Here is a 26726-nt window from a genome sequence, read left to right on the forward strand (position 1 = left end):
AACGTGGGACTCTGTCAAATAAATAAAACTTAAAAAAAATAACAATGTATAGAGTTAGCAAATCGCTATGTTGTACACAGTGTAACATTGTGTGTCAGCTAGGATCAAATAAAAAAATTTTAAATAAAATAAAATTCTGGGGCACCTGGGTGGCTCAGTCAGTTAAGCATCTGTCTTCAGCTCAGGTCATGATCTCAGAGTCCTGGAAACGAGGCCCCACATCGGGCTCCCTGCTCAGCAAGGAGCCTGCTTCTCCCTCTCCTTCCGCCCCCCCCCCACCTTGTGCTCTCTCACTCTCGCTCTCTTTCAAATAAATAAATAAAATCTTTTTAAAAATAAAAAAATAAAATACAATTCTGAGGAAAAAATTTAAAAAAACATTAAAAGAGTAAAACGAACACCAAATGGATCTAGATATTGCTTTAAGAGATGGTGAAAATTGCAATATAAATGATAAATATTAATATGATGAAAAAATATTTTAAATATTTTCTGGGATAAAATATTTATCATATGTAATGCCTATATAATGTTTGAACATGACGTAAAGTTTATGATCCAATTCTGAATCAAAGCACTGATTTTTTTTTTAAGATTTGAGAGAGAGAGTGTGCACGCACACACACAAGTGGGGGAACGGGGAGAGAGAGAGAGAGAGAGAGAGAAGCAGATTCCCTGATGAACATGCAGCCCCATGCGGGGCTTGATCTAAGAACCAGGAGATCATGACCTGAGCCAAAACGTAGAGTCAGATGCTTAACCAACTGAGCTTCCCAGACACCCCTCAGAACACTGGTTTAAAAATATTAGGAGTAATTTCAGTTTGGAGCAATGTTTCTCTAAATTAGAATTAATTTTTTAAACAACTAAGAACAAGAATAATTCGAGCAAGGTTGATTAATTTGGCATAACTGGCAACAGAATATGAATAATGAGAAAATTTTTATTATAACAACACAATGAGGGATTTTGCCAAAATTAAGGCAAGAAAAATTAATTTAATGGGATAAATATATAATAATTTATGAGTTGTATATGACTGTATTATTCCATCCAAACATTGCTGGCCCATCATGAGAATACCCAGGCATGTGCAATAATAATTAAGTTAATTTATGGGGCGCCTGGCTGGCTCAGTCGGTGGAACATGTGACTCTTGATCTCGGGGTTGTGAGTTCAAGCTCCACGTTGGGTGTAGAGATTACTTAAACATAAAATCTTTAAAAAAATGGGGCGCCTGGGTGGCTCAGTCGTTAAGCGTCTGCCTTCGGCTCAGGTCATGATCCCAGGGTCCTGGGATCGAGCCCCGCATCAGGCTCCCTGCTCTGCGGGAAGCCTGCTTCTCCCTCTCCCCCTGCTTGTGTTCCCTCTCTCGCTGGTCTCTCTCTGTCAAATAAATAAATAAAATCTTTAAAAAAAAAAAAAAATACAAAAAATTCTCTTTAAAAAAAAAAAAAAAAAATTAAGTTACTTTTCCCTGGATATTCTGTTGACTTTAAGTCATACAAAAGCCATCACTTTACCTATTTTTTTATTTTGTCATTACAAAGTGTATTTGTCAAGGTAAGGGGATAAAGCATATTTAACAGTTAGCTTTCAAATAACTCAAATATTTCAATATAGGGATATGTGAGCCCTTGCTTGTACTCCAACCTGGCCCCACAAATACTGGGGGTAGGCCTGTTCCTTCCACCTCTCTATATGGGTAATTATTTTTATCTGGTTTTGGTCCTTTTAATGTTTCTATTTGAAAGTAATAAATATAGATGTGTAAGATATAAAATGTTCATCCATTCTTACAGAAAAGGTAGCATTCGCTGTATAGTGTTCTCTAACCAGCTTTTTAATTTAAAATGATGTTCTGGCCATCACTCCATGGTCAGTGTACAGCGATCACTATGCTTTTTTTTTTTTTTTTTAAAGATTTTATTTATTTGACAGAGAGAGAGAGCACAAGTAGGCAGAACAGCAGGGAGAGGGAGAGGAAGAAGCAGGCTCCCCACCGAGCAGGGAGCCCGACGCGGGGCTCGATCCCAGGACCCTGGGATCATGACCTGAGCCGAAGGCAGCCGCTTAACCGACTGAGCCACCCAGGTGCCCCGATCACTATGCTTTTAATAGCTGCATAGTACTCCACTGTGTGGGCCTATTTAAGGATTGTGGATAGGGCACTCAAAAAAATGTTGTACCTCACTTCAAGTTAGATGAGGGGGCAGAGGCTTCTAAGACGGTGTCAGTCACATGTGGGTGACATAAGGGAAGAAGTCCCCCAACACTCATCTTTCATTCTAGTGTGGAGCTCTTATGATCAGATAAATTGGCTGGCGGACGGATAAAATAAGGCTGCACCCCGTGTGTAGAGGCAGCCTCTCTGGAAGGGACTAGATGTTTCCAGCCTCAGTCACAGGGGAGAGGATGGACCCGAGAAGGGAAACTGGACCTTAGAAAGTGGGGCCTTTCGTTCTGTCCCTCTAGAGCCTGAGTTCTGATGGGTCTAAACCAGTCAGCAGGTGCTTCCAAGCTTACACCATGCACAAGGCACCCTGTTGCTCCAGATAATTTACCATAGTTTACAAATCCTCTATAATCTGGCCTCATCCCTCACTCAACTCAGCCTTTCCTTGCAGGGTACTAACCAACTGCGGGTAGTCTCCAGCACATAGCATGCTGGGTTACGCTTTAAAGATTTTATGTTTAAGTAATCTCTACCCCCAATGTGGGGCTTGAACTCACAACCCCGAGATCAAGAGTCACATGCTCCACCGACTGAGCCAGGTGTCCCTAGGTCACACTTTATGTATCTTTATTTACTTATTTTTAAATTTATTTAATTATTTTAAGTAAGCTCCACACCCAGTGTGGGGCTTGAACTCATGACCCTGAGATCAAGAGTCACGTATTCTAATGACTGAGCCAGCCAGTCGCCTCCCCTAGGTCACACTTTAAATAGCACATGCCACGGTTACCTACTATTTTTTTAAAGATTTTATTTATTTATTTGAGAGAGAGAGAGGGAGAAATCACAAGTGGGGGGAGGAGCAGAGGCAGAGGAAGAAGCAGACTCCCCGCTGAGCAGGGAGCCCGATGTGGGGCTCGATCCCAGGACCCTGGGGTCATGACCTGAGCCGAAGGCAGATGCTTAACCGACTGAGCCACCCAGGTGCCCCCACGGTTACCTATTATTATCGTGAAAATGAAGCTAGATATCAACTCCTCCAGGCAGCCTTCTCTGACCACCTCAGGCTGGGTTCAGTAACTGTTGTATGTGCATATTTGCACCCTAGTATTTGACACGTTGTATTCTGTTTACTCACTAGAGTACAAGTTCCCCCAAGAACATGGACCCTGTCTTAGTAATCATCCTGCCTCCAGCTCCGCCTTACTACCTGACACCCATTATCCTAGCTCAGAACGAGGTGGGACAGAGGAGGGAACCACCACCATGCCCTTTTCCTTCACATCAAACCCTCTCTGTCCACATGTCGTCTCTATTTTTGTCTCACTACTATTATCACTCAGGATGAATTGGAATGTGGCCCAAGAGTCTGGCTTCTCCAACCCATCGGTCCTGCTTAGTCTCCCATCCTCCCACCTACTCCGTAAGATAAGGGAACAAGTCAAACTAGGGGCACCAGGGGGCGCTCTCAGGCAAAGAAGAAATAGAGAAACCATCTAATCCTGAGTTCCAGTTGCATCCCATCATCTGCCATTGCTCAAGAGCCGGCCGTGGCTCCCGATTGCCTACTCTATCTTAAGATCCAATTCCTCCCCTATGACCTAACTCCACCTCATCTGCCCAAGCTGTCACATGCATGCACCCTCTACCCTGTTGAGTTTCTAGTTAGCCATGTAGCACTCTTTATTGAGTACCAGCTGTTTGCATAAGGGTGGTGCCACAGGTGGAAGTAGTGACTAAAGCTCTCCTCCAGGCACTCCAAACAAACATATAATGGAAACGAAAGCAGTGGGCTTGCTATGCAAATGTACTTGAGAGCCGCGTCATGTAGCCTCCCTTCCAGCCAGATGGCTCCTCAGAAAGTGTTTATACAGAAATTCTGCAGTTGTCATCGTCAGTGCCTTTCTTCAGCCTCATCCCTCTCTCTTTGCTCCTGCCACTTGCCCTGCCTGGAATGCTCGAGCCTCCCTGCTCCCTCTCGAAACCCGCCTTTTCACGAGAGCCTCCACACTTGCAGAAAGACTTTCCTAGCTAGTGCAGGCGGAGGTCCACATGGATGCTCTCTTCGCTGAATCCCTGTTGCACTTCCTGTTTATACGACAGAATTCAGTGCTCCTTCATCCGCTACTTTCATTTCCTTTATATGTTTACTTAATTCAGCTGTAAATTGTTACAGGTATAGTGCACTGGGGTTAGAGCAATCTTGCTTCAAGATTTAGTTCCTTGAAGTGACCAAAAAGTTCTGGAACTGGACAGCGGTGATGGTTGCACATTGTGAATGTGCTAAGGCCACTGAATTGCACACTTAAAATGGTGAAGAGGGTGCATTTTATGGTATGTGTATTTTACCACAGCAAACAAATATATATAGGGGGCGCCTGGGTGGCTCAGTCTGTTGGGCGACCAACTTCTGATTTTGGCTCAGGTTATGATCTCAGGGTTGTGAGATCGAGCCCCGCTTTGGGCTCCACGCTCAGAGCAGAGTCTGCTTAAGATTCTCTCTCTCTCTCTCTCTCTCTCTCTCTCTCCCTCCCTCTGCTCCTCCCCCTTCTCCCCCCACCAATAAATAAATCAATAAGTAAATTTTTTTTTAAAAGGGAAAAATATATAGTTCCATCTCTCACAGGCTGTGTGACTTTAGACCATGTCACTCTTTGTTCTTTAATTTCCTCATTTTGGGGGGCAAAGATCAAGATAAATATTGGTGATAAAAATGATCCCGATGTTAAAAACAAAAAAAGACCCTGATGTGAGAGGTCTAAGTTGTAAAGCACTGTACAAATACCAGATCTGTCCCCTCTGAACAGTCACTGGTTCAGTCACTTGCCCAAGATTAGCTGACAAAGTGGCAGGGCTGTCTCGAGGCCACCAATCCAGTAATGGAGTTTACAGTCAGCTGTTTGAGACCAGAGTTGAACATGCGCTGTCCAGTGTGCCGGGGATGCCAAGGGAAGGTGCCAGGGGGGAGCACAGCCCCAGTCTTACCTAGTCTGGGGCTTTCCCCCGACTCCAAATTCTGAATTCTCTCTCGCCAGTGGAAGCCCCAGCCACAGGGGTGTGGCGCAGGGAGGTGGGTAGCAGGCCCCAGGCTTGCCTCCCCTCTTTCTTTCCTCCTCTCTCCCTGCCTCTAAGGTGAGCTGTGGCAACTACAGTGAGGACCACAAGCCCCCTCGTCCAGGGCTCCAGCTGGGCGGCGCAGAGCTCTGTGTGGAAGGGGAAACAAGGCAGAAGTGGCCTTCAGGGAGGAGAGGGCCAGGAGCCCCTAGGTGGTGAGCCTGGATTCCCCTTAGGCTTCTCTGAGGGGGACTAGCTGGCCTTGCCTCAGGGACGACTCCAAGTCAGATTTAAACAGCTCTCTGGGGACATTCTGGGTGGTGGTATTTTGGGGAGTGGATGTGAACTTCCCTGAGGGGGAGTGGTGTAGGATCCGGCATCCTGCTCCCGGGCCCTCTCCCCAACCCCACCAACATGCTCCCTTCTCCAAATTTAGGGTGGGGGGAGGAAGTGGCAGGGCCCTCAGAAGCCAGAGAACTGAGATCCGGAGGGGCGTGGGGTGCAGGAAGCTCCATTCAAGCAGCTAACAGGAGCGGGTCCTGAAGAGCTAGAGGGAGACCCAGGAGCCCCCACTCCTGTCCCCAGGCTGACATCCTGGCTGGAGGGTCCCACTCTTTCCTTGATCAGAGATCGCTGGGCGCCCAGGAGGCGGTCCCCAGGGACTCCCCGTGCAGCCGCGGCTCAATCCCCAACACACACACACCCCCATTCTCCCTCCCTCTCCTGCTTTCCAGAAGGGGGACCAGTGGACTGAATCCCGGCTGCCGGCCGCGCTGGGAAAGGCCTGGAGACCGATTCCCGGCTTCCGGAGAGCCCCAGGGCCCCCGCCGAGCCCCTCCCTGGCCCGCGGCGGCCGCCTGAGCATTTAAGGTAATGTTTGGGTTGGTGCGAGCGGCGCCGGATGCCCCGCCTCCCGCAGCCCCCGCTGGGCGAGACCCCGCGAGCTGGGCTCCCGGGACTCCTGGCGGGATCCCCCCCGGGGCTGAGGCCTGGGTGCTGGAGGGCTGCCAACGTGGAGAGGCCCCTGGGGTCGGAGGGGACAAGAAGGACAGTCCCCATTCTGAGGCCTTAGCAGGGTTGGGAACTAGGATGGGAGGGCAGCCCCCCTCCCTCTGGCTTAAGGGTCCCTAGTCCCCAGGAAGAGTCCCTACGCATCCACATCCTCTTTCTCCTTCTCTCCCCCCAACTCCCAGGCAGAGAAGGGGCTGAGAAGAGAGGCCACTAGCTCCCAGGGGAGTCGCTGGAATGCTGGGAGCCTGGGAACAGGCCCTGCAGTCCCTGGGAAAGCCAGGCTGTGGGAATCCCACCCGCAGCCCCCTCCCCAGGATGGACCACCGGATGCCAGAGACCCCAGCTCCCCCATAGGGGGCTTTGTGACAGTGGAACCCCCCCTGGCTGGACCCCAGAGTTCAGTAGGCCAGCTGTGACGAGGAGTCCCCTCCCCCGCCCTCAGCCGGCCGGCCTACTCCAACATAATTCTCGCCATTGTGCCACTCACCCCTTCCCCGCCCCCCTTCTCTGGACCCCTGTACAATGGGGCCTTTGCCGCCTCCAGTACTCAGGGTGGAGATGAACTCACTCAAGTTTTTTCCAAGTTTAAAAATAGCCCCGCCCATCCTCCACCCCCAAGTCACCCTCCTCCTGTTCCCGGTGTTTCTGGGGCGCACCTCAGTCCAGGCTGCACCTCCTTCCTCCTGCCCTGGGTCAGGTGCAAAGGGCATGGGTGAGACAGCGTCCGGCCAGGCTAGGGGCTGCTTCCCCCCATTCAATCTCTTCCCCCACATCTTCCAACCCAGCCCCCCAGTATCCGGTTTCCTGGCCCGATGATGTCCTCGGCAACAATTGCCCCCCACCCTCCTCCCACCCTGTTTTCCACTCCCTCAGCACAGCCTCCTCCCAAGTCAGACCCCCATTCTGAAAAACTTCTCTCCCCTCCCCTCCAAAGACCCAAACTGGTCTCTATTTTCTGGCCAGGCCAGGGGGTTCCCCAGCCTCCATAATTGCCAAGTTTGCTGGGCCACCCCCCCTCCACCCCCTGTTCCTTCCTCATTGCAGCTGCAATGTCTTCATTAGCTTCCTTCCTCCGCCCAGCCCGCCTTTCTCATATCTTCCTCCTGGTCAAGCCCCTGGGCCAGAGGGGTGGGTGGGAGGCCACTGTGCCCGCCATGCTGGAGCTGAGAGAGGACTCGAGGGAGGACTCCTAGGTTAGAACCCGGCCCCAGTGGCCCCTGGGGGCAGGCCCGCCCTTGTCTTTTTACCTCCCACTCCGCTGTGGCTGGGGCCCTGCTCTTCCCACTTTTCCTTACACCCAGATGAAAGCCCCACCACCCTGAAGACCAGACCATGGCCACCACCCCACCCAGCCTCAGTTTCTCTGCCTGTGGTCAGACCTATGCCAGAGAGACTACACAGAGGACATTCCACACAGCGGTCCCCTCCTCTCTGTGTACCCTGGGTCTACCATGGGGGTGGAGGAAAGCAGCCTTCCTATCCCTTCCTTCTGGAGAGAAACAGACAAATTAGGACTCTGGTCCTGGGCCTCTTCTTGTCTTGGCCTACATCCGGGCAGCACTGCTTCCAACCCAGCCCAGGCGCCAGAGTCTCTGCTGGTGCAAGACCCATCGCTGCCCCCTTGGTCCCCCCTTCAGCGGGGTGGCAGTCCTCTTGCTGAAAGTTCTTCCTCTGCTTCCTTTCTCTTCCCTACTACTGCTGCAGCTCTACCTTCCGGCATCTTCAAGGAGCCAGAGCGCTGTTACTCTCCACCACCTTGCGTTCCCTCTACCCGGTTCTCCTGCCTTCACTGCCCTTTCTTCCTGTTTCCAGACCCCTCTGAATCCTCTCCAAAGTCCTGATCTCTCTTTGGTTTGGAGTCCCAAAGTTGCCTGCCCCCTGACCTCTACTGCCCACTCCCTGGCAGCCCCGATCTTGCCCCAAGCTGCCGGCTTCCTTAAAAGACAGTCCTTGTGCTTGTTTGGTGGAGTCAGGCAGGGAAAGGATGTCACCCTGGGCTCCAACCTCATTTCCCCTTCACCGCAGAGACAGCTCCTCCACCCCCACCTGGCTTCCCTTGGCAGAAGACAAATTCCGAACTGACTGTCCTTGGTGGTTAGCTGGCTTTGTTTTCAGGCGGAGAGGAGAATGATTAGTTAATGGTGTTAAGTGAAGGGAAGGGAGTGGGGGCAGGGAAGCCGAGCTCCATGCCCAGCTCTGGCTTGCCAGGGCAAACAACATCCTTCAGCCATTCCCACTCCTGCCCCTGTAGACAAACTCATCCATTCCACTCTGGGCCCTGGGCCAGTCCATACGTTCACTCTGGGGGATGCGGAGCCACGGTTCTCTCCCCCCCCGACCCAGGCTCCGGGCTCCAGGCCCCTGCCCTGGCCGGCTTGGCATTGTCTCTGGCTGAAGACTGATGGGGAGAGACGAGGGGTCACCAAGGTTCCGAAAAAACGAGGCTGATGTAGTTTGCCAGTCATCTCTGCGTCATCAAAATACCACCCCGGAGCCTTCTCTCAAGTCACCTGCCCATCTGCGGCGTTTGCTGCCTCACGCGGCTCCTCCCCCACCCTGCAGAAAGGCTGCCCTGCCAGGGACAGGCCTCCACCCCCAACCCAGACCTCTATTTGACCCTCCCGCTGAAGGAGCCGCAGCAGATGTGATGCTGGGGTCTCTAAGAGGCAAGAGCCCTTCCCACTCCCCAGAGCCTTCCTTCAAGAGGCCAGAAGACCCAGGTTTGGGAAGAGGGGGAGCTTGCTGTGTGGAGGGCTGCCTGCAACCAGATCTGATGCCCCCTCCATGCTTCCCCTCCCCCCAGGTGCTGAGCCACAGTCAACGGTGGGGGTGGGGGGCCGGGGGTGTGCGGGAGCCTGCCTGCAGGGGGTTCTTTTCAACCATCAGGACAGCAACAGGTTTTCAGGGGCCAACCTGGAGACCTCGCACCCATTTACCCTTCCTTTCCCCTCTTTTCTTCATTCAGGTGAGGGGAAACTGAGTCCCAGCTGGGCTCATGGAATGAAGAGGGCGCAAACAGAATTTTCAAGGTCTGGACGTGGACAAGTGTGAAAACCTCGCGCCTCTGAATTCAGCCCCCTCCCTTTCCCGCTAGTCGGGCCTGGCGGGAGCTTGGGTTTGAAGGGGCAGCCCCTAAGGCGCCATCTCCACTCCCCGGGACGGGTACCTCTGGGTCTGTGGCACCGGGCCCAGGGTTCTTCCCTCAAAGCTGCCGGCTCTGCGAGGCGGGGGGTGTGCGAGGCTCGGGGGCAGTGCCGGGCCGGCCGCAGCCGCAGTGGTGCAATCGTTCTGGGAAGCGACCGTGGCCGGCCAGGGTCTCTGTGGCAGGGGTCGGGCGGGGCGGAGCAGGCGGAGGCGGGAAGAGGAGGCTGCACGGGAGGCCCCGGTCTGAGGCTCCTCCGCCCCGCGGTCCGCCAGGGCCGCACCGGCTGCTAGGGGCTGCGCGGGGGCGAGCGCGGCTGGTTCTGACCCGGCCTGACTCTGGGCATCCGGGCCAGCCTCTCTCTCTCTCCTCGCCGCCGCCTCGGCCAGCCAGCCCGGCCTCCAGACACCTGTCACTGCCCCCTCGGCCGAGCCGAGCCGGGCGGGGGGCTGGGCAGCCGGCCCGGCCTCGCTGGGGCCGAGCGGCCAGGCGCGGCTCCGGGCCCGCCCCCACGGAGCGGCGCGGGGGCGGGGGGCTGCGCGGGGCGGGGCGGGCCGGGCCCCCTCCCCCGCCCCCCTGACGTCAGCCCCCGGCGGCCGGCGGCTCGCTCACTAGGCGCTCGCCCTCCGGCCGGGAAGCATGGGGCCGTCCGGGCTCGTGTGCGCCCTCCTGCTCGCCGCCTGCTGCTGCTGTCGCCGCGCCGCGGGTAAGTGGCTTCGCGCGGTGGGGGGGGGGGGGGGGCCGCGCCCCGAACGGCCCGGGCCGGGGGGTGGGGATGGGGGGCTTCGGCGGAGCGTGCCGGGCAGCGGAGCGGGCAGGGCGCTGCGGGCCGGGGCTTTGCGCTCGGGCGTGCGCTCCTCCTCGCCGGCGCCCCGGCGTCTTGCGCGCGTGCAACTCTTCTGTGCGGCGAGTTTGCAGCCCGGATTCTGGAGTATCCCGGGAGGAGGACCGGGGAGGCGGGGAGGAGGCTGCTGCCGGGAGCGGGAAGGGGTGGAGCCGAGCCTCTCGGGGAGCTGGGGGAGAGCTCTGCCTCAGGTGCCCGCTCTGGGGGCCCGCGGTTGGAGCGGCGGCGGCAGGCGCAGCGAGAGCGCATCCCCAAAGCCCGAATTCGGCGCCCTCCTGTTGCTGGAAAAAGGCAGCTTGCTTAGCGGGAGGGGGTGCGCGGACGCCTCCTCTCCCGCCTGGGCTTCCAGCCAGGCTGGAGGTGAGCGGGGGGGGGGGGGGAGTTGGGGGGGTCGGACGGCGGCTCCCGCCCGAGCAGGGCGTTGGCAGGGGTTGGGGGGCGGCGTGGGTCGCCTCGCGCCTGCCCGGGTGACGGGATCACAGGTGGCAGAAACGAGGGATTGAGGGTGTCCAGAGTGGAAGCGCCCCAGATCCGTTACGCCTCCCGGAATGGGACCCCATTCAGGTGGGAAGAGCGCCCCTGCACCTCGGAGTTTTTCTCTGGAACTGCCCGGCGCTCCCGGGTGCACGCTGCCCTTGTATGGCCTGCAGCGGTGTGGCGTGTTTCACTTGATTCCTTTTCCCGGGTCCCAGCCGCTGTCCGGCTGGGGAAGGGGAGGGCCAGGCAGTACCCAGCTCACTGGCCTCATGCCCAGTGCCTGCAGTGTCCCTGGGGTACCCCCGGCTGCTGGCTCCCAAGCTGTGTTTCTGGGGAAGGGGCGAAATTGGGCTCCACAGCGGCAGCGGATCTAGCCCCACCCTGCCCTGCTCCTTCAGCTCTGGGGAAACCGAGTCAGGGATCCGAGGCCTGTGCTCTGGGTTGAAGACCACTCCATCTGCCCTCCTTGTCTGGGAGCCAGCCCAGGGCAACAGCCCAGCGTCCCCGAGGCCTGCCAGATGGTATTGAGTGACATCACCTCCTCACAGGGCAGGGAGCACCCTGGCACCACTGACGTCGCTCTTGCCCACTGCCTGGCCCTTGCCCTGACCCCTGGGGGGGATTCTGACCCCTCCATGCTCACAACCCTCCCAGGATGGGGTCCTCTGAGTTTGTGGGATGTTCAGAGGTACTGCTTAGGGAGCACGTGATGGGAGCTTCTGGCCATGGTTGGCCCACTAGGTCTTGCGGGAAATTTGGGGAGGGCTCTTTGGGGGGCAGAGTAGCGGTGTCTTCCCCTCGGCGGGCATGGGGACACAAAGGGGCCTGTGTGGCTCAGCCTGGCACATGCCTTGCATTCCCACACTCTGAGCTCACTGGAAGGGGTGGGGGCTTGGAAGGAAAGGGGCCTTCCTCTTGGACCAGAGCCTGGGTTGCCCCTCTGCCAGCCTCATCTGGAAGATGCTCGTGTTCAGGGTCTCTGCTGCAATGACCAGAGACGGTCACCCTCAGCTCTCCCGAACAGGGGGGACGGGGTGGGGGGGTCAGGGGAGAGCGGGCTGCCTGGGGCAGCAGGTAGAGGGGGGGTTGAGGGTTAGGAGGACCGAGTCCCCTCTGGACCCTGCAAGTGGTAGGGGGAACAGCTGCAGGGCAGGGGCGTGCGGGGAGGGTATGGAGAGCAGCTGGAGCCGACAGCTGCTGGGACGGGCCTCCTCCACCCCAGGTGTGCCCGGAGAGGCGGAGCCCCCCGAGCCGGAGCTGGTGGAGGCGGAAGTGGGCGGCACGGCGCTTCTCAAGTGCGGCCCCTCCCATTCCCAGGGCAACTTCAGCCACGTGGACTGGTTTTCTGTGAGTGCGCGGGCCCTGGAGACGGCGGCAGGGGGGCGGGCGGCTGTCCCCCTCCTGCACCCCGGGACCCTCACGTCCTCTCCAACACCGGCCCTTAGGTGCACAAGGAGAAGCCGACGCTCATCTTCCGCGTGCGCAAGGGCCAGGGCCAGAGTGAACCCGGGGAGTACCAGCAGCGGCTCAGCCTCCAGGACAGAGGGACCACGCTGGCCCTGAGCCACATCACGCCCCACGACGAGCGCATCTTCCTGTGCCAGGCCAAGCGCCCTCAGTCCCACGAGCACCGCATCCAACTCCATGTCTACAGTGAGTGCCCCACCTGAGGGTTGTGGGCCGTGCAGGTGGTCGGTGGTGGTGGAGGTCCCGGGCCCCTCATTTCCTTCCCTTGTAGAAGCTCCGGAGGAGCCGACCATCCAGGTCAATCCCTTGGGCATCTCGGTCAGCAGTAAGGAGCCTGAGGAGGTGAGACTGGCCGGGTGGGAAGCAGGAGCCCGGGTGGGGCCGGGTGGTGGCCTCCGTGGCAGGGAGACTCACACCATGTCCTCCTCAGGTGGCCACCTGTGTGGGGAGAAATGGGTACCCCGTTCCTCAAGTCATCTGGTATAAGAACGGCCACTCCCTGAAGGAGGAGAAGAACCGTGAGTTGCCCTCTGAGCCCTAAGAAGCCATGCTGACGGCACCACACAGGGACCACCCCGCGTTTCCTTGTGCTTTGTTTGCTTCAAGTACACAAGTGACGCCTGAAAATCTTTTCCTGAGAATTTAAACTGTGCAGAAGATCTAGAAGGAAAGTTCCCTTTCCGCCCCGGATCCCCTCCCAGAAGTAATCTCTGCTGTCAGTGTTTGTTCTTTCCATCCGGTTTCTGGGTACTCACACACACACATACACCGAGGCACATGGAGGCTTTTATTTTTTTTATCATCTAAAGCAGTGGTTCTCAACCAGGGCTGATGCTGCTCCCCCTCGGGGACGTCCAGTCACGTCCGGGGAGCTGATGCTAGACACCCCATAGTGCACAGGACAGCACCCCCCCCCCAGCTAAGGTCGCGCTGAGGTTGAGAAACCCCGACCTCAGTGGCTTGGTGTGGCATCTGTCGTCACGCCGGGATTGGTTTTCTTTGGTCGGTGGGTCCTGGAAAGCTCAGCGGAGCCTGTGGAGCTGTACCTGATTGTTCTGCCTCCCCCCCGACCCCCGGATTGCCTACGGTGGGGATGGTGGAGGGGGGCTCACTGTGCAGTCCCCGGTTGGTGGACGTCCGGAGTGTTCCCCACAGCCTCCCCCCGTCACTGCGGCGTCCCGTCCTCGTGTGTGTGCACGAGGGTCAGGGGTCCCTCTCAGGTGCCCCCCGGGGACTCGGGGCTGGGGGCAGAGGCGGGGCCGCGGCCAAGCCCTTCTCCCCGCCCCCCTTCTCCCCGGCCAGGGGTCCACATTCAGTCATCCCAGATCGTGGAGTCGAGCGGTCTGTACACCTTGGAGAGCGTTCTGAAGGCCCAGCTGGCGAAGGAAGACAAAGATGCCCGGTTTTACTGTGAGCTCAACTACCGGCTGCCCAGCGGCAACCACATGAAGGAGTCTCGGGAAGTCAGCGTCCAGGTTTTCTGTGAGTCCCAGTGCGGCCCCGGGCTGAGGCTGGTGGCAACCCCGGCTAGCGCCGCCCCCCGGCGCGGGGACAGCTCTGGGGCTGAGGGCCGCGGCCTGTGCGTCCGCAGACCCGGCGGAGAAGGTGTGGCTGGAGGTGGAGCCCGCGGGGGTGCTGAAGGAAGGCGACCGCGTGGAAATCAGGTGCTTGGCGGACGGCAACCCCCCGCCCCACTTCACCATCAGCAAGCAGGTGCGGAGGGCGCCGCGCCGGGGGCCGTGGGCCGCGGGCCTGGCTGGAGGCCCCTCCGCTCACCCCCCCCCGCTCTCCCCCAGAACCTCGGCACCAAGGAGATGGAGGAGATGACGCCCGAAGACAACGGGGCCCTGGTCTTGGAGTCTGCCCAGAAGGGGCATAGCGGACTCTATCAGTGTCAGGGCCTGGACTTGGAAACCATGGCTTCGCTGCTCAGCGACCCACAGGAGCTGCTGGTGAACTGTGAGGGGCCGGGGGCCCAGGACAAGGGGGCCCGGGCTGGGGGGTGGCAAGAGGGAAGTCGCCCCGCCCGGGCTGACACCACTGCTGTGTCCCCAGACGTGTCCGACGTGCGGGTGAGCCCTGCAGCCCCGGAGAGCCAGGAGGGCGGAAGCCTCACCCTCAGCTGTGAGGCAGAGAGTAACCAAGCCGTGGAGTTCCAGTGGCTGAGAGAGAAGGTACCCAGGCAGGCCCGGGGCTGCGGGCCGCGTGGGGCCGGGAGTGAGCCCCTGACGCCGTCTCTCACCCCAGACAGGCCAGGTGCTGGAGAAGGGCTCTGTGCTCCAGTTCCACGACCTGAAGCGCGAGGCAGGGGGAGGCTACCGCTGCATGGCGTCCGTGCCCAGCGTCCCGGGCCTGAACCGCACGCAGCTGGTCCACGTGGCCATTCTTGGTGAGGGGCCCTCGGGGCAGAGATCAGGCGGCCCCTCGAAGCTGCCCTGGGATGCGCTGGTGGGGACGGGGAGGCAGGCTAGCAGAGTTGGCTGCCACACCCGTACCCCTCCCTCCCGAAGGGTCCCCGTGGATGACGTTGAAGGAGAGGAAGATATGGGTGCGAGAGAACGAGGTGCTCAATCTGTCTTGCGAAGCCTCGGGACATCCCCGGCCCAGCATCTCCTGGAGCGTCACGGGCACGGTGAGCAGGCCCGCCGCCTCTGCCCGCGCTCAGGAATCCCTGCCCGGGGCTCTGCTGCCGGCTCCGGGCACCCTCCCCGTGCCCCCCTCCCTGAGTGGCTCCTCCGTCCTCGTAGGCACAGGAACAAGACCAAGATCCGCAGGGCGTCCTGAGTGTCCTGAATGTCCTCGTGACCCCAGAGCTGTTGAGGACGGGTGCCGAGTGCGTGGCTTCCAACTCCCTAGGCACAAACACCACCACCATTCTCCTGGAGCTGGGTAAGGGCCTCATCCCGCGGCGTGGCGGGGCGTGGGCACCAGTGTGCGCTTTTCCTAACGCGCCTCTCAACCGCCTTCACCGCTCACCAGACTCCAGCAGAAGCACCGGCCTGAGCCCCTCCACCGTCAGTCCCTCCGTCCGAGCCAACAGCACCTCCACAGGTAAGCACGCCGTCTCGGCTCGACAGCGGGGCGGGCAGCCTCCTCCTGCCCTGACCCTTCCCCGGGGAGCCCTGCTGAGAAAGGTGAGCAGGGGCCCATCTTCCGTCAGCCCTGGGCTGGGGGGGCGGCATGGTGGGAACCGGGCCGCCTGGCGCCAGGAGTGACCCGGAGCGTCTTTGTGGGACAGAGAAGAAGCTGCCAGAGCCTGAAAGCAAGGGCGTGGCCATCGTGGCCGTGACCGTGTGCGTCCTGGTGCTAGCCGTGCTGGGTGCCGTCCTCTACTTCTTCTACAAGAAGGGCAAGCTGCCGTGCGGGCGGTCAGGCAAGCAGGAGATGTAAGCACGGTGCCTGGTGCCCTGCGCCCCCACCCGTCGCGCGCTCCCCAGCTTGTCGCCTGGGCAGGGACGTTCCCTGCCCGCCCCCCCACACTCACCCCTTCGGAGCAGGAGGGGGCCGCTGGGGGGTGAGTGCTCCCCGCTTTCCTGCCCACTGGCTAGCTGCCATCACCCACACGTCTCCATTCATCGCCTGTCCCCTTCCCTGAGCTGGCCCCGGAGCGCCGAAGAGCCCATCATCGCCCAGTCCGACGTCTTTGCCAGTGAGCCTCCCTTTCCTCGCCCAAGATGCCAACTTCTTGCCTCCCTCCCTCCTCCCAGCACGCTGCCCCCGTCTCGTAAGAGCGAATTTGTAGTTGAAGTTAAGTCAGATAAGCTCCCAGAAGAGATGGGCCTCCTACAGGGCAGCAGCGGTGACCAGAGGGCGCCCGGAGACCAGGTAGGAGGCAGCTCCCGCGGCCAGCGCCTGGCACGGCTTCAGGGATCGCGAGCAGCAGGGGCTGATGGCTCTCGTGTCCCCGAACACTAACTCTGTCTCCCCACTTCCTCCTCTGTTGGGAGACTGGGAGCAGGCCCGTCTTGGCTTCCTAACACTAGTCCCAGATGGTAGGGTGAGGCGAGTGGCCGAGGGACCCTGGAGAAGGGGTAGCTCCCAGGACTGAGAGCAAACACTGCCCGTCACCACCACCCTTTCCCCAACAGTGCCGCGGCTCAGGTCACCAGGTGCAGTGTGGCCAGTCTGGTTTGGGGGCCTAGGCTCGCCCGCCCTGTCCCACCACCCCCTCCCGCTGCTTCCCTCCACGCCTAATCCATCAGCTTTGGCTTCAGTCCCTCGTCCCTTCAGCGCTCACACCCCAGACTCCCGTCCCTGTCCCCGCCGTGCCCCCCTTACCTCTCCTGTCCACCCGTTTCTAGGGAGAGAAATACATCGATCTGAGGCACTAGCCCGCCCAGGACACCGAGCGCCCTTCCCACCTGGAATGTTTTCTGCTCCCCACTCACCCCCTCCCTCCCAGCGCTCAGGACGACCGCCGAAGCCTCCGAAGCGGGCTGTGGAGAAGGCCCCATCTCAGGGGGCTGGGCCAGCCCGCCGCCGTCTCACTGTTGGGTGATGCTCACCCCAGGGAGGGGCCTCAGCATCCTGGGAGCGGGAAGGAGTTTCTCACAGACCACGTTGTGGGTGTACATACCCGTCTTCAGCCGGCAGCCTATTTATCTTGCGCTGGTTTCCCGCCCCGAAGGCTGGCCTCGTCCTTCAGTTGGGTCGCCGAAGTGAGGGCTCACTGAGCCCAGGCCCCTCTCACACCGTTCCGGAGAGTACCACGGCCTTCATGACCAGCGGCTACCCACCTGCTCCAGGAGCCCCTTTTGTGACCCACCTTTCTTTCTCTGGGCAGAAGCCAGGACTGGTGTCATTCCTTAAAAGAGGTGTTGGGTGTATCTCATTGTCCCTGCAGGGAGGAAGCTAGGCAGTTTTCCAGAGTTAGGCCATTGAGCCCAACACCCTCCCCCCCAATTTGGCTCCCACTGCCCAGTCAAGGGGTCGTATCAGACTAAAAGGTGGGGTTAGGGGACAGAGATGAGGTCCAGACTGTCTTTTAGGAGGATTAAGGCTCTAATTCTACTAGCACCAAACTTCTACGAACTGAGCTAACGGGCTTAGACCCTGGCAGAAGCGCCCTCACGGGAGGATGGTACTTCGGGACGAGGAGCGGGCCTGGCTGCAGCTTTGGGGTGTGTATGTGTATCTGTGTGTGCGTGTGAGTGTATGTATATGTGGTTTTGTTAGGTCGTGTGTACATTTGCAAATTTCCTTATATATATATATATATATATATATATATGAAAAATAAAGCTTAATTGTCCCAGAAATGTCACACTGCTTTTTATTCATCACGGTCCCGTAGCAGCCTGGGGCCTCCGGATCTGGCACTGCACCAAAAGGAATACCAAACCCTTTGCATTTGGGAGCGGGGACCAGGGTTACCTCTGCTTCTGAGCAAATGGCTCAAGTTCTACCACAGAGGCTAATAACCCTTCTAGCAGCAAAGCCGCCTTGCCCGAGGCCGCCTGCAGGGCCTGCCGGGCTGCGGGCAAGGAGCTAGGGGGCCCTTCTGCCGGCGTTCCTGCTGCGCAGACCTGCCCTGGGGCAGCAGTAGACTCACCGTGATGACTGGGCGGGCCGAGTCTGTCTGTCGCTCTCCCACCCCCACGGAAGAGCAAGAACTCCAGTCTGCTACAACAAAAGAAACTTTATTTAAAAATATTTTTTTTTTTTTTTTTTACAGACATGGGTGCTTGAAAAAGCTCTTTAGTTAACTGTGTATGGAAATGAAAAAAAATTAATAAATAACATTAGTATAACAGACCTCTAAACATTAATACACTGGCAAAACAAAAGGGACTTGAAAATGAATCTTAAAGCTCTGCTCTTCTCTGTAAGAATATTTACCTTCTGTTTTTATTCTTTACAGGTGAGAATGATTAAATACTGCTAATATAAATTTTTTTTTATATTAATGACACATTTTTAAAATAGTCCACAAAAATCTCATCTAAGTTTTCGTTTTGTTTTATTTTTAACACTGATACACAAATTGGGACTCTCTATTTTGGAGAAAGCATCCAGTTCTCCTCAGCCCCACCCAGGTCAAGAATGTCAAAATCCTAAAGAGGGAGGACTTGAAAAAGAAGGGTTTCTCTCCCAATTCCTTATTAGTTAAAGGCAGGGAGGAACTGAAAAGGTCGGAAAGGGAGAAGTAAAATACCGCGTAGAAAGCATGTTGTCTTTTTTCTTTGCCCAGACCTACAGCGGCCACACAAGCCTGAGGCCGGGCTCGGGCGCGGGCCTTGCTGCCTCTCCCAGGGGAGAGCGACCCCGCCGAGGGCACCGGCTGCCTAATGCTCTAAGACTCAAGTCTTCAAGTAAGAGGAAAGCCGAGTCTGAAGGGAGAGGCAGGAGGTCTAGGCCAGTTCGGGATCCAGCACAAAGAAACAACCCCCCCTTGTCAGCAGAGCCCATCCTCCACTCTCGCATGCAGCTGGGGCCTTACCAGGCAGGACCAGGAGGCTGGCACGCGCCAAGTGGTCCAGGGCACTCCTGGGAATCCCAGAACAGTCTCTCTCCTCTGGCTGGAGACAGATCATTCAACCTGTAACTACGACTCTGAATGGAACCAACCAGATGCTCCCAGGGTAACGCTGGCTTCTCCCGACACGGCATCAGGGCAGGGGGAAGGGACTGCTGCCCCGCCGCACCTATGCGCCCTCTCCCCAGCCCCACACAGCGTCTCCTCCTCCCCCTACACTGTGAGGACTGACGCTCAAGGTAGAGGAGCTAAGACTCTGATATTTCCATATTAAGTCCTAAAATGCAGCCTGGGACACAGTGCTGCCTTAGAAAGGCACAAAATGTTTGGCTTTTTTTTTTTTTCGGTGTGCTAAAAATTGTTCTGTTTTGAATAAAGGAAAAAGATATATAAGGTTAAAAATTCCAAGTGACTGCAGCCAGAAAGCAAATGTAGGAGGCACCTCCCAGCTGCCCCGCCTCTACCGCGTGTTTCAGCAGGAGGTCAAGGCCAAGACACTGAGACGGGCAGGTCAGGAGGCACCCACTCTCGCGGGCGCTGCGCCTACGGGCTTACCCAGACAGCAGAAGGAAGCCAAGGAAGAGAAAACACGGGGTCTCCAGACTCCTAAGTAGTTCTCTGCCTCCTCAGTTTCAAGACAGCCGTGAGCACGGCCACCCTCACCCATAACAGGGTCAGAGGTAGGTAGGGAGGAGGGAGCAGACACACACGGACGTAAGGGTGCGAAGCGTGGGCAAGCAGTCTGGCCTGCACCCCCCACCCCCGTCTGGGAGGAGAATTTGCGAGTTCACTGTAGGAAGCAGTCAAGAATCCGGAGCCGGTGATCACAACTCTGCTGATCTGTTTGGCTGCCTCATCAGTAGGAGCGCGGAGGTTGGCTTTCAGCCTTTGCTCTGTACAAGAGGGAGTGGTCCGCCACATTTTTCTCAAGCACTACCCCAGGGAAGGGAAGGGGCAGGGAGATGGCCAGACAGCTGTTACTCCGAGCAATCGGGAGCATCGGCAGGCGCGCTTCCGAAGGGCTGACGTTCCCATCTGAACGTGGATGTGCCTCCACCCGCCCCTATCTCCCCACCTCTTCCTCTGGTGCTACTTAGCAGAACCAGAACACACCGGTACTCCCCTCTGAAACCAACCCAGATTTCCGAGGACACAGGGGCGCATGGCGTTGCCGTCCCTCTGCTCCTTGATTCTGGACCGAGTCCAGGATATACCAAATGCAAAGGCTAACGACCCCCCTTCATCAATGTGTATCTTTGGATTACTAGGTTACTTCTATGTATTCCAAACGACTCCAATAGCTTAAAAAAGTTACAAGTAATTATGAAATGCCTTACTAACACGGGACAGGCCCTTGCATGAGGTAAGTAAGATCAAAACACTTAGGCAAGCAGAAGCAGTTCTGTAAAAATCCAAAAAATAAAGGCTTTGATATGGCACTACAAAGAAAGCAAGTGGACGGGGAAGACAAGGGTTTCCGGTCTAAAGAGCTCGCAGTCAAAACTCTCCTCTAAACTGGAATCTACATCGGATTTATATCCTGGCAACTGTCCCAACTATTAGATAGTCTTGCTGGCTACAGGGAAGTAGTTTCTGAGGCACCTCAGAAGGCCTGCCTAAGAACATTACCACAGAGCTCTCCGCACGCAGCAAACACCAAATGCAGGGGTGAAGGAGGAGGGCAGGGAGGGCCACGGGCCCACAGAATGAATGTATGTTCAGCGAGAAAACCTGAAGAGAGCCAGAGGTCCATGGGTGGCTACAGTGGGATCTGTCATCTGCTCTCCAAATAATACGAAAGAAGGCTAAAAACCTGAGATTGAATGAAGGCAAAGAAATGTCACCTAAGAACAGACTGGCTCCGGAACAGGAGAAACTGGTCCTGAAGAGGGAGGTAAGAAATCTTGGATGCCAAGACCGGTAAAGGGAATTAAAACACGAAATAAAGCAACAAAGATGACGGAAACCCGAATTAAGCGAAACCTAAGAATTTCTTCAATGTCCCAGATACAGTCCCGTGCCCTGCCTTTCCACTCTCTGGGAAAAAAAAAAAAAAAAAAGGCAGTACACGACAGCAGTTTTGCTACTAAAATACTTCTAGGGTATCTATCCCGTCTGAAGCCTCTTCTCTGAGAGCCCTCCCCCGACTCCCACCCGAGGGGGCCAGTGTCACCCCTGCGCCCAGGCTGACCAGTCAGGGGTAGAGGCCCGAGCAACGTGCTGGGCTGATCGTGTTTTTTCTTGAGAAGAGGAGTAAGAGGCCCTGGGAATCTGTGCATGGTGATCCCGAGAGCCGGGAGGTCGTGTGCACCTGCGGACGGGGCTGTCTAATCTGGGGCGGTGCATGACAAGGAGAAAGGACTAGGTGCAAATTTTGACAGCCCCAGCTCCATGTAAGAACCCACTGTACTTCCTATACTGGGGCCTATAAAATACCCTGCATCCTTAGGACTCCCTCCTTTCTTTAGCCTGGATACCTGTTTCTTGCATCTGAAGGATTCCTAAACAGGACAGTCAACAAAATAAAACCGTGACCTCCTTTCAGCATGCACCCTCCTCTGTGCACAAATGGCTTGATGCGTTTCTAAAGAAAGACTGCGACACAGGCTGGGGTCAAAGTGGTGCCAGGACCACTTTATGCTGACGTAGATTACTTCAGCTTGAATTTCTAAAGCCTGCACAGTTAGCAGAAGAACGGTGATGTGTGCATCCTGATGCTAAGTTCTAGGGTCCTGGGCTCCCTACCCTGGGACAGAAAGGCTGGCATTTCTGAGAAGTGACTGAGTTCCATCTATTTTACTGCCTGGCTCTTGGGAGAGTACATACATCTGCTCAAGACCAGGACCCAACATTAGGTATCCACCCGTCTCCCACACCTTCAGCCCTTCTAGGACACGGGATGAGCTGCAAAGGTCGCTGAAGGGCTGGGAAACAAGTCTCAAGGAGAATGGGAGATGGTGACAGGTCCCAGGAGGGTGACAAGGAAACTTCACAACAATGGGGGACTAGGGACTCAAAGCAGTTCAGTAAAAAGATCAAGGAAGGCACTAGACTGGAGAGGGGACTGTGGGCAGATGCTTTGCTTAAACATTTAACTGCCCTACTGTGCGACTCTGAGCCAATATGCGCCTCAACCCACCACACAGATTCCATTGCAAGGCATCCAAGACGGCGGGTCCCCATGAGGCCGACACCGCGGAATCTCCCAGACATTATCAGGGCTCTAGGAAGACAATAGGGGTTCATGAAGAGCCTTGAATCGCTCCTACCCAGGACAGCTCTACAAGGAAATACATGTCTACATGAAAGAGCTGTGAATACACACTGCACAGTCTCCTTGGGAAGGGCTATTTCAGGGCCAGATGCAAGGGCAAGATGGCCCAAGTACAATCCGCCGGCATCGGGAAATCCGCACGTGGTGGCAGCGAAGGGCTCGGCACTGGCACTTCCGGCACACGGGAATCACCCACAGACCTGTGCTGAACGACAGGCTAACCGGAACGCAGCCAGGCCGGTGGTCCGAACGCCGCTCCTCCCTGGGCAGTGGCCACCGGAGTCAGAAAGGCCAATGGCAGGAAGGGGAAGGTACAGTTTAGGAAGAAGGTCTATAATCCTGACTGTCGTGACATGAGGTAGGAGAATATTCTGCATCAACACCTGCGCTGACCACCCAAAACAGGTGTCGATCTTATTAATGGTGCCTTAAAGGGAATATAGAGCTTGGTCCCTACTCTGCTAGCAAATTTACAAAAACTCATTTGTACGTTGGCTGTGTGGACCATGGGTTATATTTTACTTTTCTACAGAGGAAATAAATACTTTAAGCAGGAAGAATAGCGACTCCCCACCACAAATTTTAATCCACAGAACATCTAACTGATGCTGGGCCCTCGGGCGCTGTGGGTAAGAGAACAGAAGGGCAGAGTGTACAGAGGGGGGCTGTGGGGGGACAGAGGGCCAGGGGAGGAGAATGGCCATCCACAGGTACAGATCACTATTTACATCAACATTAACAGGTAAACGCTGAGACGAGAAACTGCCCAATCTCTTCATTTCTTCCAGGGAGGTATATCATAGAGCCCACAGGTGTTTCCACTCGAGAACCCTGTACTTGAGCGGAAGGAGGCTGGCAGGGGCAGCGAACGACGAGGCAGGCTGTGCGGAACACGCCGGAAAGACAGAGGGAAAGCAGGAGACCGCACTGAAGAGAAGAGCCTGATGCATCTGACAAAACCTCAAAGTGGCTTTTTGACCTTATCCACCTGGGAAGGGACCAGAGAAGAAACCACTTGTAATTTGAAGGGAGAAAGGAGAGGGATCTGCCCAAACTGACAAAACTCAGAGCCCACTTCTGAAAGGGAAATTTTAAATTCTGAGCAGAGCCCAGGAATTAGAAACTGCCATACAACTGGAAGATGAAGAAGGGTTATTTGTGCCTCAGTCCAAGGAAAAGCTAAGAAATTAAAGTTCTGGAAGTCCCCTCAAGACAAATGCCCACGTGGAAACTGTCCTGAGGCAAGGCTGGCGGCCTCAGGCGTGGCCGAGGTTTGTCCTCAGAGCACCCACGGGGAGCAAACCTCCCAGAACGGTCTAACGCCTGGGAAGCCCGCACACCCACAGCAGACAGGCCAACCAGCAAGCCGGTCACCGACGCGCACGTCCGACCCTGGGATCTGACACAGCCCGGTCTCAGGGCTGACCCCAGGAGCCACGGGGGCACTCGACTGGGAAAAAAGGGATGAACCTGCCTTTGGCCTCTTATGAGTAAGGAAAGAGTCTCCAAAGAAGATCTGGGATACACCGAACAAGCAAGAGATATGCAGAACCAGGGCTCTGTTCTCTTGACCCATCTTCAGACTATGGACCATGTCTGCAGACAAGGAAGCTTCCAGTGTGGACAGGCACGGAAAATGCTGCCAGTTTTCCTAGTTCTCTGTCTGGCTCTTCAGCATCTAAACAAAATGCAAACTGTGAACCACAGGTGAAACACTCTCCTTACCGGCTCGCAGAAGGAGACGCTGGGTCACGGCTTCCCAATCGCCGCCACTATCCCGGCTCCCAGCAGCGCCCGGACCTGACGGCGGCCGTGCTGCTCTCCACCATGTTGAGCAGACACTGGGGAGCCATGGCCAATCAACGAGAGTTGATTGTACCGTCTACCCTGGGAATGTAAATGGCTCTGAGGCAGGAGCTTAAAGCCAAAAGGTCTAGGAACAGCTGAAAGCCAAGAGAAGAGTCAGAAAAGGTTTTAGTTCCACAGACAAAAATGTGGGAAAGAAACCATACATCAAGAGATTCATTTCTGTCTGGATCTAAAGCCAAAAGCATGATCTGGATTTTGAGGAGGGTAGATGGTGTCAGAGTGGCTTGCTTCTGACACACCGCGGGGGGTACGGCCTGCTAGGGAAGTCAGCACTGCGCTGACCGGGGCTCATTCCGCAGCACCTACGGGAACCGACTCACGGCTGCCCCACGCTGGACTCCAAATTTTCCGCACAAACCTGCACCCACAGCAGCTGCTGGGCTTTTCACCTCCTGTCTCTGACCCCCGCAAAGTTGTGTATCACACTACAGGGTGTGGGACTACCGCGGAGAACACGGTCCGGGCAGAGCAGAGAGGACTAGCGTGAAGAGGGGAGGGGAGGAGACACTCCATTCACAGAGCCGCGGGCACAAGAGAAAACCACGTCGTCGGTGGCACCCAGTGGAGGTCTGGTGCTCGCTACCACGGGTGCTAGCCCCTCCCCTTCAAGGCCAAGGACTAAAATCTCTTCTGAAAGTATAACCTGGCTCGTGTTCCGAGGGAGACGCCCACACAAGCTGGAATTAATTCCCTGGGAAGAAAAACCAAACAGATTAATCCTATTTTGTGCATCTTCTGCCTAACAAGGTAAACAGCATGTGAATGAAGCTTCCTCAAAGTTCTGTGGTATTCAGGCCAGAAAGCCAGGCTGGAAACAAGTGTTCTTCCCTTCCCAGTAAGGAGAAACACCCATGACCTACATGAGAACACACAACCTGGCAGGAAGGCAACGGACTCCCACAGATGGTCTTCTGGGGAGGGCATGGAATGTACCTGAAGGCCTCTAGCTCCAATCATTGTGTAATTAGGGTAATGAAAACATCCTACTGTAACAGATGCAACGTTCCTGTAGAAACAGTGCTTCCGAGGGACCAGCGTCAGCCGCGAGGATCGAACAGGACTATAACGATACAGCGACAGTCCTGGTCTGTGCCCCACCGATCTACCAAACCAACCAACAGCACCACACGTAATCAAGAACATCCTCTAAGCCACTTGGCTTCAGTGAGGCTGGTCAGAGCAAGCCCAGTGCCAATGACAGACACCGAGGAGGAGGCAGGAGGCAGGGCAAGGACAGAGGGAGGGTGTTCTAAAAATACAAGACTCGAGCCATGGGATGGTCACCCAGGCCGCAGGGGATGCTAGAGCTCTACCACACGCCGGGGCTGGGTCTCGCAGCACAGCAGATGGAAGTCTTTAGACCATTCCTTCCTACACCTCTTGTGCTAAGTCCCCACCCGGGATTAACACACATAGCAGGTTCATCTTATAATCACAGGGCACACGCCACCACAGACAGACAGACAGACACACAACCACATCCTTAACCCAGGGAAGTCCGAAGTCCCCCAGGAGGATTTACAGCACAGTACTTCTCCCACCGCTTTCTGGACTGTTCCCCCGGTAGGCTAACCGTTTAATAAAAATCCACACTCGCAGTGGGGACTGAAGGACACCTTCAAATCCACTCTCAAAAAGATAAGATAATAAAACACACTAGCTGCTCCACGTTCATTCCACTGCCTTGAAATCCTGGAACCACAGACGTGGAATCCCACAGAGAGGGCAAGACCTCACTGTGAAGTCTCCAAAGGAGCCTCTGCCCTCCGAGGGCCCCCGGGGAGAGCGCCGGCTCACTGGTCCTCTGACACGGCAGCGAAGCGGCCTGGGCTAGGTGGCGAGGTGGGCAGGAGACGAGATAGAGACAAACTCCCGGAGGATGTTCTTGGCCATTTCGACGTTGTTGTGGGCAATGACCAGGGCTTTCTGGATGTCCTGGTAGGAGTACCCCTGGCTCAGGAGGCTCTCGATCTCACTGGAGAGCTGTGGCGAGGCGGCCGCGGCAGCGCCACCCTGCTGACAGCCACCTGCTTTCCGTTCCGAGTTGATTCGCCGAGGGAAAGGTTTGGGGGGCCTTTCAGGAACTTGGGAACCCTCAGTGAAGTCTAGAAGAAATCAAACAGAAAAGAGTTGCAGATCTGGGGGCAACCCTCCTTCAACGGCAGCAAGAACACAGTGTGCCAGGATCAGGCTGACCTACTGTAACGGGGCCCCTGGGCTCTCAAAGGGCCAGGGTTTCAGCAGCTAGCCTCCTCCTCCTCCTCCTCCTCCTCCTCCTCCTGGCAGGAGCAGCCTTCTAAATATACCATGCACCTGCTGCACGGACAGGAACACTGCTGTCCCCTGCACAGACACCTGCGTCCGCGTCCTGCTTTACGCACTTGGCAACAAGTGTCCACGCACAGCAGTGCCTGGGTGATTTAAAACGTTTCAGATGGGGCCAGAGAAGACACTAAACTTCTCCTTTGACAAAGGAGGAAAACAGAAGCAAGCCTGAGTGGCCGTGGAGCCGCACGAAGCGAGGCTGGGGGGTGGGGCCACCGCCTGTTTGGGCAACTGGATGCTGTCCAGCTTTCACCAGCCGTCCTGGGCGCGGGCCTCAGTTTCCAAAGGGACGGCCACCCCGGCTGCCGCACTCCCAGGCAGCCACAGGTGCGAGGGCAGCCCCGGACGGTCAAGGCCACTTGGTATGCCTTCCAGAGCCAGCACGCCGGCCTGGCAATGCGACAGGGCCCGGAAGTCAGGAATGCGTGCTCTGGACCACCAGGCGTCGTTACCAGCGTCCTACCACATACTCAGAAGCACCAGAAGTCCCACCTACCACCAGCCAGGAGGAGCCAGGGTTTAAGTAACAACCTCTTTCCTAAGTCTGGCAGAACCCCAAAGGATCAGACTCCGGGTTAACTTCCTAACTGGGACCTAGGGCCAGCTTTTCCT

The 26726-nt window shown here is 56.4% G+C and overlaps 2 protein-coding genes across 7 annotated transcripts in view; one reads left to right on the forward strand and one right to left on the reverse strand.

Annotated features, from left to right (window-relative positions):
- The first annotated feature begins 5999 nt into the window (after positions 1-5999).
- MCAM (melanoma cell adhesion molecule) lies at positions 6000-17429 on the forward strand. 4 transcript variants are annotated; one of them, XM_078058874.1, is made up of 18 exons: positions 6000-6100; positions 9207-9270; positions 9999-10089; positions 11927-12051; positions 12150-12357; positions 12443-12513; positions 12602-12689; positions 13474-13653; positions 13763-13884; positions 13968-14130; positions 14227-14345; positions 14419-14560; positions 14682-14803; positions 14919-15060; positions 15151-15222; positions 15410-15557; positions 15768-15996; positions 16473-17429. In XM_078058874.1, exons 3-18 carry the CDS (start codon positions 10023-10025, stop codon positions 16500-16502), a joined length of 2028 nt encoding a protein of 675 aa, XP_077915000.1. In that variant the 5' UTR covers positions 6000-6100; positions 9207-9270; positions 9999-10022; the 3' UTR covers positions 16503-17429. The 4 variants fall into 4 exon arrangements, with proteins under 4 accessions (XP_077915000.1, XP_035946626.1, XP_035946628.1 ...); XM_036090733.2 differs by lacking the exon at positions 6000-6100 and adding an exon at positions 8860-9044; XM_036090734.2 differs by lacking the exon at positions 6000-6100 and adding an exon at positions 8865-9044 and having other exon boundaries at positions 15879-15996.
- A 362-nt stretch (positions 17430-17791) lies between these two features.
- Positions 17792-26726, reverse strand: part of CBL (Cbl proto-oncogene) — an 83254-nt gene continuing 74319 nt past the window's right edge. For 2 of the 3 annotated variants that reach the window (XM_036090730.2, XM_036090731.2), the window contains one exon: positions 17792-25894. In XM_036090730.2, coding sequence (XP_035946623.2) covers positions 25620-25894 — 275 coding nt within the window. In that variant the 3' untranslated portion in view covers positions 17792-25619. The remainder of the gene's footprint in view (positions 25895-26726) is intronic. The other variant, XR_013442586.1, reaches the window with a different exon arrangement.

The sequence above is a fragment of the Halichoerus grypus genome, chromosome 11 (genome assembly GCF_964656455.1).
Source record: "Halichoerus grypus chromosome 11, mHalGry1.hap1.1, whole genome shotgun sequence".
Classification (NCBI taxonomy): Eukaryota; Metazoa; Chordata; class Mammalia; order Carnivora; family Phocidae; genus Halichoerus; species Halichoerus grypus.

Excerpts from the sequence above, each read along its gene's own strand:
- MCAM (XM_078058874.1), top strand. The coding sequence starts at position 10,023 with ATGGGGCCGTCCGGGCTCGTGTGCGCCCTCCTGCTCGCCGCCTGCTGC. Across the intron at positions 14,561-14,681 it reads GGTCCACGTGGCCATTCTTG|GGTCCCCGTGGATGACGTTG; the intron begins GTGAGGGGCCCT and ends TCCCTCCCGAAG. Across the intron at positions 15,997-16,472 it reads AGAGGGCGCCCGGAGACCAG|GGAGAGAAATACATCGATCT; the intron begins GTAGGAGGCAGC and ends ACCCGTTTCTAG.